The sequence below is a fragment of the Ceratosolen solmsi genome, unplaced genomic scaffold (assembly GCF_000503995.2).
Source record: "Ceratosolen solmsi marchali unplaced genomic scaffold, CerSol_1.0 scaffold2, whole genome shotgun sequence".
NCBI lineage: Eukaryota > Metazoa > Arthropoda > Insecta > Hymenoptera > Agaonidae > Ceratosolen > Ceratosolen solmsi.
Genome location: NW_011948422.1, coordinates 3,027,613 through 3,041,947, shown reverse-complemented (window position 1 = coordinate 3,041,947; position 14,335 = coordinate 3,027,613). Strand labels below are relative to the sequence as shown.

General features: G+C 22.2%; 2 protein-coding genes across 2 annotated transcripts; both read left to right on the top strand.

Annotated features, from left to right (window-relative positions):
* Positions 1-5,492: 5,492 nt before the first annotated feature.
* LOC105361788 (trypsin-2-like) lies at positions 5,493-7,297 on the top strand. Its single transcript, XM_011499067.1, has 3 exons — positions 5,493-5,811; positions 6,586-6,840; positions 7,143-7,297. Exons 1-3 carry the CDS (start codon positions 5,758-5,760, stop codon positions 7,284-7,286), a joined length of 453 nt encoding a protein of 150 aa, XP_011497369.1. The 5' UTR covers positions 5,493-5,757; the 3' UTR covers positions 7,287-7,297.
* A 2,331-nt stretch (positions 7,298-9,628) lies between these two features.
* Positions 9,629-11,590, top strand: LOC105362005 (trypsin-2-like). The gene is made up of 3 exons (XM_011499331.1): positions 9,629-9,649; positions 10,940-11,194; positions 11,435-11,590. Exons 1-3 carry the CDS (start codon positions 9,629-9,631, stop codon positions 11,588-11,590), a joined length of 432 nt encoding a protein of 143 aa, XP_011497633.1.
* Positions 11,591-14,335: the final 2,745 nt, after the last annotated feature.

Here is a 14,335-nt window from a genome sequence, read left to right as displayed (position 1 = left end):
GTAATGTGTCAAATAGTTAGTATTTAGTAACAATGTAGTGAATAATAATGTTAATTAATAACTTTAAAACAATAACCTTTTCGAAATTTCGATTAATACTGATTACAATTTCTCAGTCATAACTATTTTTAATCTTTGAATTAATAAAGATAAAAGAAAAACATAAAAATGCTATTTATTGTTGTGCATTGGTATTTATGTAAAGTTTGAAAAATTCTTATATAAGAAGTAAATATTTTTTAAGGAAATGTAAAAAAACTCATGGAAAATAACTACAATTTACGTTCGTACTATTTATCAAACAAAGAACTAGGTGTATCTATATAAAGTATTTTAGTTCATTAAATTTTTATTTACTACATACAATAGCTAAAATGAGCTTCAGAATTGTAATTTTTTTCTGTCTCCTATTATGCAATGGTAATCCAAAACAAAATTTAATATTATTGGTATAAACCTTATACAATTGTATCGATAACATTTTATGTATTTAATTGTCATTATTAATGAATTCTGTATTCGATAATTTGTGATAATTATTACCTAACCTACTAAATTCATTTCTTTGTACTTTTAGCTAATCTTGCTAAAAATGTGAGAATAATTGGTGGTACTGATACTTCAATAAGACATTATCCGCACATGGTATCAATTAGGAATTTTTATACTCAAATGCTCATATGTGGTGGTTCGATTATTACTAAATGGAACATTCTTACATCGGCTCATTGTTTGCATGGATTGAAAGATGACTATTCCAATGTAAGAATATACGTAGGATCGAGAAGCTCAGTTTCGCTTATTGGACCTAATTTTGGAATTGAGCAAGTACATTATCATCCAAAATTTAAGAAATTCTTAAACGGCGACGGAATATTAAATTATGATATCTGTGTTATTCAAGTACGTTATATATGGTTTATATTATAATAGAAAAAGCTATTTAATTTGAATAAGTCTTAATGTATAATTCGAGTCAAAGATAATTAATTTGTTTCAAGCAATATAAATTAAAGTCATATTAAACTTCCCATGATATTTACATATATTAACACCTAGATAATAATAAATTATCATTTTATATTATTACGAATTATCTTTTGTTTTGAATTATTATTAATTACTTAATTAATTAATATTAAGTACTATCTAAATATTTATTTAATAATAATTGATAAGAAAAACATACATTTTTATAATTTTGTGCAATATTGATCTTAGGACTTACGAGCCAATTTTTCATTTTTCAATACATAGCAATTTATATTAAAAATCTTTTACCATACATTAATTTTATAATTACTATTTTATTTTACTATCATGTTTATTATTCATAAGATTGATATTTAAAAGTACATTATTATTATGAATAATGATAAAATTGTTTAATTAAGAATGCGATAATTTTTCTTTGTAGAAAATTATATTTCTTAATTATTTATAATTTTTCAATTATTATAATTTTTTTCCTCTATATATAATTTTATATTTCAGCTCTTACGACCCATTCGCTTCAATGAATTTCAAAACAAAATTAACATTTCCACTAGAAATATTATTACCGGTGATCTTGCAGTTTTTACCGGTTGGGGTGTTTGGGTTCCACATTCTACCGAAACTTCTCCGAGGCTGAAAGCAGCCTCAATGATTATATATGATCATTCAGACTGTTTGCGAAAACTTTCAAAGCCAATGATAATCCATGACGATCAGTTTTGCACTTTTAATGACGATGGATATGGAATCTGTGACGTAAGTATATTTCAACTATCCACCGCCATATATCAATAAATATATCAATAGATTATCAATTTTTATAGTTGATAAGCAGCGATTGTATTACTAAAAAAATTATTTTCTTTATTTTATAATTTGATTATTCAATTAGTAAGAGACACTTTTATATTGTAGGGTGACAGTGGCGGATCAGTAATTTACAACCAAGAACTTGTTGGCATTATAACCGATACTTTTCAATGTGGCGAAGGTTTACCCGACGTGCACACAAATGTTTATAATTATTTAGATTTTATAACGCATCATATGATAGAATAATGTTAACGAGATTCACGAACGTATATTTAGTTATTTTTTTAAATACCAAATGTATATAAATCGCACACACTATTGCATAATTATTGTATTTTTGTATATTCCGAATTGAAAATCATGTACTTATACAGATTTTAATATAATAGCGATATATTGTATCGATTAAACAAAGATTTCCACTTTATTTGACATCTGTCTTCAGAACGACTGTAGTTCTATGTGAATTTTGCATATAACTGTATCGAAAAGGTAATTAGTGTATTGATTCGTTATTGGTAGGGTAGGAGATAATGTCGCTTCAGTTGATGTTCAAATCTTTGCAGATGTGGCACTGTTTCAGTTACCAAATAAGCGATATCCGATAAGGCACCATCTTTGAGTAAACGGTGGTTTTCGTTAAACTTATTACGAGTGACAAAGGATAAAGATGAAATGTATTTAGAATTGCATGTATAACCATGTATATTTTTTCTTGTTACATATAGCAATTTTTTATTTTTTTCATATTTGGTATCGATGTTACATATATATATATATATATATATATATATATATATATATATATATATTGCATAGGATGTACTTATACATTATCATAATGGATTAAGGAAATTCTATGATTAAAATCTTTCATATTTGTAACAATGGATGACGTTTGACAATATCTAGAGTCATTGGATTATAGCATCAGGCGTTCGAACTTTCAAAATGTCGGACTTAAACTATGGTAAATATATCCGACTCTTCCATGTTACTGGATCAGTGTATTTAGTTTATAATTGAAAGATAATTACATAAATTGAAATAAATCAATGTTGTGTTTCGATTAGTTCTAAGAGAATTATATTTTATGATTTAGAACACTTATGGCGGCATTACTTTCGAGCTAATTTTGTTAAATGGTTTTTTTTTAAGATTTTAATGATTATCTAAGTTAAGAAATTAGTATTTAACAAGTAATGTTATTCCATTTCATGTTAACTTCAGAATAAGATTAATTGATAAATTTTATCTATATTTCCTTGATACAATAAAAATACATTATAAAAATTCTTATATTTTATTAATATATATAATTGATGGATAAATGGATTCCTTAAATTTATAATTATTCTTTAGTTTTGTTCGCAAATTTATTTTGGTTATAATAAAACGAAATAGTATAAAAATATTAGATATTTCGTAATAATATATATTTATACTACAAGATTAATGGCGGTCACATACTTTTAATTACCATTAGTCATAATTTTCATTGGAAATAAAAAAATTAATCTATTAGAAATAATTATAGGTAGTACAAGTTGATATATTCATTTTATATTCTACTATTTGTATCATTTTACTAATAATCAAATTATTATAATGACATTATAATATTTGTATTTTCAATTTAATTATAATAAAATTTTTGTAACTATAATTTTACAATATATTTAATATTCGAATCTAAGTAATTAATTTCTTTAAAATTTATTTTTGATATAATCAAACGTAAGATATATTTTTCAATATTAATCATTGAAACGAAATTAATTAAATTTATTCATTGCCTAAATGAGACCGTGAACACTTAAGTGTGTATTTTTTATGAATGTAATTAAAACTTTGTGGTTTTCATTGATAACTGTTTTGATTTATCGATAACGAATTTTTCTTTATGTAGAACACCTGATCTCTTAAATTTAAAACCATTTTAAAATATCTACTTATATGATATTCATAAAGTATCTCAATCGTTAATGTCCATTCATAAATTTCACTTTGTTAATTATTATTATTTATAAATATTTGGTTATTAAACGTATAATTTATGGTTGTGCATTGAGGCCTAATGCATTGAATATAATTGAATATTAGAAAAACAATAAATATTGTTTACAAATCTTGCTATGTATTTTCCCTAAACCTAATTTTCATTAAACAAATGTCACAATTTCAATAAATGACCTTTACTTTGCTGCTTAAATGTATAATGATTGAAGTAATAGCATAAAATTATTTTGCATTCATTTATTGTTAAACCTATATTGTTCTAGTCCAATATTAGAAAACTAAATTGAAAGTTACATCTCCAATTCTATTATATTACCTTAACGAAGCTAAAATATTTTTATTGTAAACACAAATATGAAAGAAAAACGAATACTTTGAAGTACATATCAAATGTGCGTAGTTTTGTCGAAGAAGAAGATAATCCTTTATTTTTTATATATTTGGTTTCAATGTTATATATATATATATATATATATATATATATATATATATATATTATAAGGAATGACTCACTCAAGACTACACTTTATTTACTACTACATTTACTTACAACATTTACTTACTATGTTATAAATAAATTTCATACATATACTTTCAAAGCACAATTCTATCTGTACTTTATATGAATAATCTTTGTCAATTAATTATTAGTATTCTTGAAAGTTTGAATTTTGATAATTATAATATTTGCATTTTCATTTATAATTATGAATATTTTAAAGAGTCTAATTGTAATATTTATATCAATGATAACGGATTATACATAAATTATGATTTAATTATGTTGATATAGTAACCGCTGAGTAACGAATAGTTCAGTGGAACATTTTACTAAAATGACAATTTATATATTTAAACAGTTTCTAAATATTTAAATATAGTTTTCATTATAGTTTCTTTAGCTCCAATGTTTTTTTAACGAGAATTTAGAATAGAAAGCGTAAATTGTCTTTGTTATTTTATGCATATATATTGCAGGAATAACAATTATAATTTATTCATATCACATAACATATGCAATATATATATATATATATATATATATATATATATGTATATAAATATATATATATATATATATATATATATATATATATATATATATATATATTAAAAAAAAAAATATATATATATATATATATACACATACATATAAGCGTATGTGTGTGTGTGTGTATGTGTATGAGCATGAGCGTGCCTTTGTATTTGTTTATTAGATGAATCTACCTATATAAAGCTTTAGATTTTGCATACATAATATTAATTACTTTCAAAGGCATCATGGACTTTCGTATCGTAATATGTTTGTGTTTCAGTTTATTCACAGGCAAGTTTAATTAAGTTTTTGACGTTGAAAATTTATAAATATATTTATATTCTTTAAACTTTTGTTATTTAATTTAGATTCTTGTTACGAAGAACAGTATCATCTATAAAGCAATGCGTATTCATTATAATACTTATATAAATGATAATTGTATTAATAAATTAGATTATCTGTTAAAGAAGAATGTAATAATTAATAAAATATAAATTTATCATAATAGTTTTTAATGTTATATGCGGTGTGATAAAAAGTCCGATATCTCTGTTTTGATTGTTATAATGTCATCAATTATGAATTTAGAAAGTTTTTTTAAATGAATATTCTTTCTTTTAGATGTTTTCAGTAAAGAATCAAGAATTTACGGGGGGAATCCAGCGTCAATACGTGATTTTCCGCATTTGGTGACTATTCGAAAGTACCTGGATCATAAACTTATTTGCGCGGGTTCTATTATCAGCCGCTGGAATATTCTCAGTGCAGCACATTGTTTAATTGGGTATCATTATAATTATGAGGAACTAAGGGTTTTTACAGGATCTACCAGCTCACGGAATATTTTTGGAGATCGTTTTCGAATTGAGCGTACATACTTTCATCCCGAAATGCGCCGTCAGGATGTACATAGCGTATACATACATGATATTGTTGTGATTAAGGTATATTATAAAGGTATATACGGTATATTATTATATAAGTACAATCGTTGGTTTTAATGAAAAATAGCAAAAAAATAATTTTTTAAAATTAAAATTATTGATTTATTTCCAGTTCTAAAAATATAAAAAAGATCATGTACAATTATTTTTTTTTCCTGTAATAGATGAATAATATAAAGAATTTGCAATTATTCCTATGTATAACATTTTTCAGGAATAAATTAAAATTGTCAGTTCACTATTGTATTCGAAATTTTATAAATAACTGTAATTAATTGTCAATATTTAGAATTCAATTGGTACTTTAATCATAATTTATTTTAAATTTACTGCTATTTTTTTACTCATTCATGATGTCAATTTTTATATCTTATTTTTATTATTTTCATATTAATGACAGTTTTCGAAAACGAATGTGAGAATAAATTAAGTGGATAATTTTATCTAAATCCGTAATTACATTATAGTCTGAGCTTATTAGAATTATAAAATTATTTAATTCATGAATTTTTGAAGTAGATAATTGATTATTATAATCTGATATCTGTAGGGGGCTGTGTTGTAAGTAAAAATGATTAATTTTTCTATATTTAGAATATAAACTGTTCTGCAAAATATTCAGAAATTCTTTCTTTAATTGTCAGTATATAAATATGTCATATGAACATCGGAAACGATAATTATAAATACTATTTTTAATGAATGATTAATATTTCAACTACAAAATTGAATTTTGTAAAAATTTCTTCTATATATTAATCTTCACTGTTACAGCTGGAAAGACTAATATTATTCAATGAATATCAAAATAAAATTCCTCTACCATCTCGACCTCCTTTTACTGATAATATGGTTATAATTGCTGGTTGGGGAGTAACTGAGAATGTCCAAGCAGGTGTTACATCAACATATTTAAAAAAGTTGCCTGGAAGCGTTTTAAATTATACTGATTGTAATAATTTTATTCCACTTGTAATATCCAACAATAAGTTTTGTACGTACCATTCACTTGGAAAAGGAGTTTGCTCTGTGAGTATTTTCAATTTGGTATTAATAATTCGTGTGCTTTCATAAATTTTTATCTTTAAATTATCATTAATTACCATTAATGCACATTGATGTTTATTTATGATAATTATATTTATGATTTAAACTATCATGGGTAAACTGATTTATAATGTGCAGTCAACTATTAAAAATTATAATTTTTAAAATTATTAAAAAAAAAAAAAAAAAAGGATTTGCTATTCATATTTTATTATACATGATGAGTATTAAAATGTTTGCGAATAAATTATGAATTCAAAATATATTCTTTTAAAATTCTATAGGGTGATGCTGGTGGCTCGGTTACTAGTAATGGAGAATTATATGGTATTATTTTATTTTCCTTCGATTGTGTTCAAGACGTACCAGATATACATACTACAGTTTATTATTATTTGGATTTCATAAGAACACATATGATCGAATAATTTATATAAAAAATATTAATAATGACGTTACCAATGTAAAGTATATTTTATACTCGTATATTATTGTATGCATATAATATGATTTGTAAGAAAAAAAAAAAAAGATATGATTATTATATATTTGAAAGTACGAAGTTTTTTTTATTTAATATCATAATTATTAATTAAGTACTGTATTACGCATTAAATGTCTCCAAAATTAATCGATCAATTTTAAATACGTTTCATCCATAAAATTAAATTACTTCATAATTTTCTGCTGTTAGATATAATTGATGGATTATTCCTTACGTAAACTTAAAGTTATTCTCTACTTTTCTGTGCAAATTTATTTTGGCTATAATGAAACGAAATTTTCTAAAAATATTATATATATCGTAATAATATGTATTAATGACGCAATGTTTAAATAGTGTAAAAGAAAGGAAAGGTTAAATTATTAAATTTCCATTTGGAAATATTAGAAGTTGCTTTCTTTTTTTATCTTTCACGATTTTCATTGCTTATTAAGTTTTTAATAATCATCTGTGCACATGTTTTTACCGAAAAAAATATAGAAGTAACGAGGCAATTTTAAAATTATTATAATTATTAAACAATGTTGTTTATATAAACTTATATGCTTTAATGAACGTTTTTAATATTTGCTTTAAAATTATAATATACTTACTGAATAATATACATAATGAATAAATAAATATTTTTAATTATTAGCATAACATATTAGATTTAGTAAAACCTGTTATGTATCATCACTGAATCAAGCAATTCTATTTCATTACATTTTAATCTATAATGTTAATTATTTTCTAAAATTTTGTATCGATGGAATGTGAATTATTTCAGTAAATTTTTTTTTACTCTAATTATTCTATATCTATAGTTACAATGTTTTCTTGTTATATGTATTGAAGGTGGTAGTTAGATTAATCAGGAATTATAAATAAACTTTTTATTTCTTTTCCTACGCTTAAAGAATTTTTAAGTAGGCGATGTACTTAATATAAATTGTTATTGATTATAAGTTAAATAAATAATTATAATTTTAGTAAAAATTAAAAAACTAAATGTTTTAAAAATAATTATAAATTTTACAGGTTGCTATTTTCATTCTATTTATTCTATTTTTCAAATTCTAGTATTTTATGATTTTGTAATTAAGTAATTATAAACACATTATAATATTAAAATTTTTGTAACTATAATTTTACAATATATTTAATATTCGAATCTAAGTAATTAATTTCTTTAAAATTTATTTTTGATATAATCAAACGTAAGATATATTTTTCAATATTAATCATTGAAACGAAATTAATTAAATTTATTCATTGCCTAAATGAGACCGTGAACACTTAAGTGTGTATTTTTTATGAATGTAATTAAAACTTTGTGGTTTTCATTGATAACTGTTTTGATTTATCGATAACGAATTTTTCTTTATGTAGAACACCTGATCTCTTAAATTTAAAACCATTTTAAAATATCTACATATATGATCTTCATAAAGTATCTCAATCGTTAATGTCCATTCATAAATTTCACTTTGTTAATTATTATTATTTATAAATATTTGATTATTAAACGTATAATTTATCGTTGTGCATTGAGGCCTAATGCATTGAATATAATTGAATATTAGAAAAACAATAAACATTGTTTACAAATCTTGCTATGTATTTTCCCTACTCTTAATTTTTAATTAACATATATTAAATGTTAAATTTACGCAGATTGTATTAATTATATTACATGACTAGTGTATATATGTTGTTACAATTTAATGTATTACAATGTATTTTTATTGAGTTATATAAATTGTTTGAAAACATGTTGATCAATAATGCAATGTTATTTTAAGTGTTTAAATATAATGTAATAAAGTATTTGAATTTTTTTGAAAACTTGATATTATTGAAAAATAAAATTAATACTGGTATCCATATTTCTTTTTAATTAATTAAAATTTTATTTGTCTGCATGATAAGGCAGCAAGATATATTTAAAATTAATATTTCACAATTTTTAAGCAAATCGCTTTTGGTTTCTTAAGAATTATTATATTAATAAATACATTTATTATTGTCTTAATCAATAATCACATTGACGTATTTATAAAGTATATTAGAAGTATCTATCCTAGAAAACTTATAAAACTAATACTAATGCCAATTAATTATATATACCTATTGTACTTCAAACAATAAAAGCACCAAATCGTTTCAAAAATACTGTGGCATACAAAATTATTAATATTATTACATCATTATATTATTAATTTTATTCGTAACCGATTAGTATAAAGTTTCAAAAAATTCTATTCGAATCAATAACGAATGACAATGAAATTAACAAAAGAACTCGTAATAATTTTCTGTGTATTAATTGTAGGTAAGTTAAATTAAAGTATTAGATAAATAAAATTTATATAAGAAATACAGTTATTTGTTTATACGCTGAAAATCACCTTATTGTATTTATAAATCCATGCACGTTTATCAAGTGTTATTATATATATAAATAATATATACAAGTAATTAAATAAATAATAAATTAAATCATATACAATTTTAAGACTTTAGTAGATGTCTGTCGATAAAATAACGTATGGCAAATGATCTTTGAAGTTTCGTATTTATTATCTTTAGGTAACTGGGCAAAGAGAAAAAGGATTATTGGAGGCACTAAAGCTGCAATTAGCGATTTTCCGCATTTGGTGTCATTCAGAACATTGTATAATAAACATTTTTGTTCTGGCTCGATTATTTCCCGATTACATATTCTTTCAGCAGCTCATTGTTTCACATATTTTAACCATCAATATTATAGAATTAAAGTGTATACTGGTACATCTAGCTCAACAAGTACATCCGGAGATGTACATGAAATTAATAATATTATTATTCACCCTCTATTTGTGTGGAAATCAAAGGATTTGCAAAATCCTCATGATATCGGTATTGTTACGGTAATAAACATATAAGTATTACTATATTTATTTTTATTAATATTTTAATAACAATATTATATATATTTATATAAATATATGTGTGTGTGTGCGCGCGCGCGCGCGTCTGTGTATATATATATATATATATATATAAATTGGTTTAAATTTTCAGAGTATCTAAGTAAAAATATATGCATATTTCTTCATTTATATATTAAAAAATTTACTTTAATTTATTTCAATTGTCATCAAATAAAAAAATCGACCTTATATCAATTTTTATAAATTTATTTTATATCTATAAAATTAAAATTTAAATAATTTATTGAAAAATATTTATATATATATATATATATATATATATATATATATATATATATATATATAAATATTTTTCAATAAATTATTTAAATTTTAATTTTATAGTGATGGCATATTTTCATATTTTAAGAAATATCTATACGAAACTTATATTGTTCTACTTAAAAATTTATTAACAATTGTAAAAGTTTTTCTATTATTATGATAATATTATTCAAAAAGAAAAACAATAACATAATAACTATAATAATAAATACTAATCATACATATTGATTAATTAATAATAATAAATAATTATAAATAATAATAAATTAAGAGCAATATAAAATAATAAAGTTTTCTATTAAAAAAAATAATACACATGCGAATATTTTTTTCACAGCTAAAAAGCGAAATTCAATTTAATTCAGTACAAAAAAAAATTAATCTCCCAACAAGAGATGTTTTTGATGATAATCTTGGCGTTCTTGCTGGTTGGGGAATATCACACGTTGATTATACAATGATTTCTGACAGATTGTTGAAAATTCCGGCAACACTATTTAATTTCGTTTCATGTGCTGCAGAAATACCGTTTATTGTTTATGAAAATCAATTTTGTTCAGTGCATTCGTCAAATACTACAGGGCCTTGTCCGGTAAGTTATTAAGATTATTCTTATTGTTATTAAATCACAACATTTAATTGTGCTATATAACTTTTGTAATTGATCTATAAGTTTCAAATTAATTTTGAATTATAACAATAATTTTCGTAGAAATATTAAAAAAAATCTGATAATTCATACGATGCGTCTAGATTTATGAAAAATTTAACTTGTTATGGTTATGGTTATATGGTTATGTTAATGTGAAAAGAATACTTTTAATATTTATAGGTTGATAGTGGTGGCTCAGTAGTTAGTAATGGCGAACTTTATGGTATTATTTCGATGACTGAACATTGTGTAAATGGATCACCTGCCGTACATACAAAAGTTTATTCATATTTAAATTTTATTAGACCTATTTTGAAACAAAACTTAAACGATTGATTTATTTAAATGGAAAGCTTCATGTAATGAAAATTAATTATAATTGTTTTTTAATTATAATTAATTCAATTGTTATTATTTTAATGATAAATATATTAATGTAGTATATAGAAACAAAATTATATTTAAATAAATTAAATTACATTATATGTATATCCCATATATATATATATATATATATATATATATATAAGATTATATGAATAACCATAAATGGCTATTCGTGGTGCGATATTTTTTTCCGAAAAAAAAAATGATTTTTCCAAAAATGTATTTGACAAATAAAAGTTATTATATTATAAACTTGAAATTTATAACAAATTTAAATTAATGCTATATTTAAATTTGCATTGTTAATATAAATTATTTTACAATACTTAAAATAAATTTTTAATCCATAGAAAATGTAATAAAAAATTTATCTGTAATTCTGACAATTAGAATCTATTCATGTATAAATAAATATAAGCCCATTACACTAAAAATTATACGTTTCTTATATTCTTATATAAAAATTGAGAAATGATGAAGAAAGAAATGTATAAAAATTGTCTATCATGACATTTATATGAATATAAATAAAAATGTGCAACGAATAATTTCGAAGTGTCTTGTATAATTATTAAAACAGTTAATATATTTAATATATTTAATCATAATAAAGATTTATTGTCTAATAAGATATTATACATTATGAAAGTAATATATAACAATAATATAGTTTACATATTAACAACGAATTTTTATTAAATATTCTCTCTGATTAATTAAATCTCTGATAATTATATCACTCTCTTCATTATTTAGAAATTTTCATATTATTGTATATCCACATATTTAATATTTTATTACACACCTTTATCAGCTCATCTATTCTAATTAGACAATAAAGTAGCTTATTTGTTTAATAAAGTATCTGTCTAAGTAGTTTTCATTTGAATAAAATCCAACAGATCGATACTAAAATAATTATTAAAAATTGAAAATTTTAAATTTATTTACATTGGATTAATTTCAACTTTCGTCATGATAATAAAATAATAAAATTTTAAGATAAATTAAAATACAACGTTATTACATATAATTTTTAAATATTGATAATATTATTATAATTTAATGTATATTTTTGAATTGGTATTGATGAATTGTTGAAGATGTAAATATTATACTAATACTAACGAAAAACACATGTTCAATTTAATTTTTCAAAAATACTATCTTGAATTATGCATAACTCAAGACAATACTTAATTTTCTTTATTAGCATTTTTTTTTTTTGCCTTTTTGAATAATTACGGATACCTTAGATCTGATCAACTGTATCAATAGAAACTGTAGATACGATTTTTCTATTATTTTACGTATTTATATATTGTTTTTATAACAATGTATGAAAAGTGTGTTACGTTAGTTGATTAACCATGTATATTTAGAATTAAGGACGTCACAAGGGAATCATATAAATGTTATTTCGTTTTCGTTTAAATAATTTCGGCATCAATTATTGAAATTATTAAATATTAGATATTGTAGACAAATAATGATATTAGATATTACATTCCAAGCCCATCAATTGTTTTCAAAATAATGAACAATTTAAACTGATAGACAGTTAAATTAGGTTATATTAAATATGTATGGTTTACTTTACGATAAGGTATAAATTATTTTTGGAATTACAATTTATAAATATTTTATCTACATAAAATATTAAAATATTAAAATATTAAAAGTTTATAAGCTTATCGATATTCTGAATATATTCATTATATTTATATTCATTATAAAATTTTTAATGTATAATTACTAATAATTTTGAGTATATTATCAGTTTTAAAATGAGCCTTCATTATTTTAATTTAGAGGTTTTACAATATTTGACAATTTTTAAAACTAATATTGTTTGTAATCACTCAATTAAATATAAATATTGTAAATATAGTGAAATTTACATAGTATATATGACATGAAAAAGAAACCTTATTCTTAGATGTACAATATTATTGTAATTTCCGTATATTAATTTTAAAGAAACAGTCTATTTATATAAACTATCGTGTAATATTTTATTTTAAAGTATCAAGAAGGTCAGAATGAATTGTAAAAAAATATTTGTAATTTTTCTTTTTATATTCACTGTAGGTAAGCTCATTTACGGAATTTGAAAAAAAAGATGGATTTTCCATAATGTTTCAATTACTTTTGATATTTTTTCATATATTTATGATACAAATATAAAAATTTCTAAAATGAAAGCAATCAATTAAATCATCTGAATGCCTTAAACATAATACAATTAATTTACCTAATTCTTAATAGGGATCTGTAAATAAATCGTACATTTTATTTAATGTTTTCAGGCACCTACGCGAAGAGAAAAAGGATCATTGGAGGGTCAAATGCTTATATTAGAGATTTTCCACATATAGTGTCATTCAGAAACGACTTAAATGAACATTTTTGCTCTGGCTCTATTATTTCTCGATTGCATATCCTTTCGGCAGGCCATTGTTTCATAGATTATATAAATGAACTCTTTCGGATAAAAATTTACAGTGGCACTAGTAGTTCAATAAACACATCCGGAGATGTACATGAAATCGATAATTTAATTTTTCATCCAGGATTTTCATGGAATTTTTATAAGTCAAGAAGTCCTCATGATATCTGCATTGTTAAGGTAGAAAATTTAAATAATTTACTCACACACGCATATAGGAATACGCGCGCGCTTATACATTAACG

What these genes read in the sequence shown, in the direction of transcription:
- LOC105361788 (XM_011499067.1), top strand. Translation starts at nt 5,758, where the DNA reads ATGCGCCGTCAGGATGTACATAGCGTATACATACATGATATTGTTGTG. An exon ending in ATGATATTGTTGTGATTAAG is followed by an intron (nt 5,812 to 6,585) that starts GTATATTATAAA and finishes TCACTGTTACAG; the next exon opens with CTGGAAAGACTAATATTATT. An exon ending in TTGGAAAAGGAGTTTGCTCT is followed by an intron (nt 6,841 to 7,142) that starts GTGAGTATTTTC and finishes AAAATTCTATAG; the next exon opens with GGTGATGCTGGTGGCTCGGT.
- LOC105362005 (XM_011499331.1), top strand. Translation starts at nt 9,629, where the DNA reads ATGAAATTAACAAAAGAACTC. An exon ending in TGAAATTAACAAAAGAACTC is followed by an intron (nt 9,650 to 10,939) that starts GTAATAATTTTC and finishes TTTTTTTCACAG; the next exon opens with CTAAAAAGCGAAATTCAATT. An exon ending in ATACTACAGGGCCTTGTCCG is followed by an intron (nt 11,195 to 11,434) that starts GTAAGTTATTAA and finishes TAATATTTATAG; the next exon opens with GTTGATAGTGGTGGCTCAGT.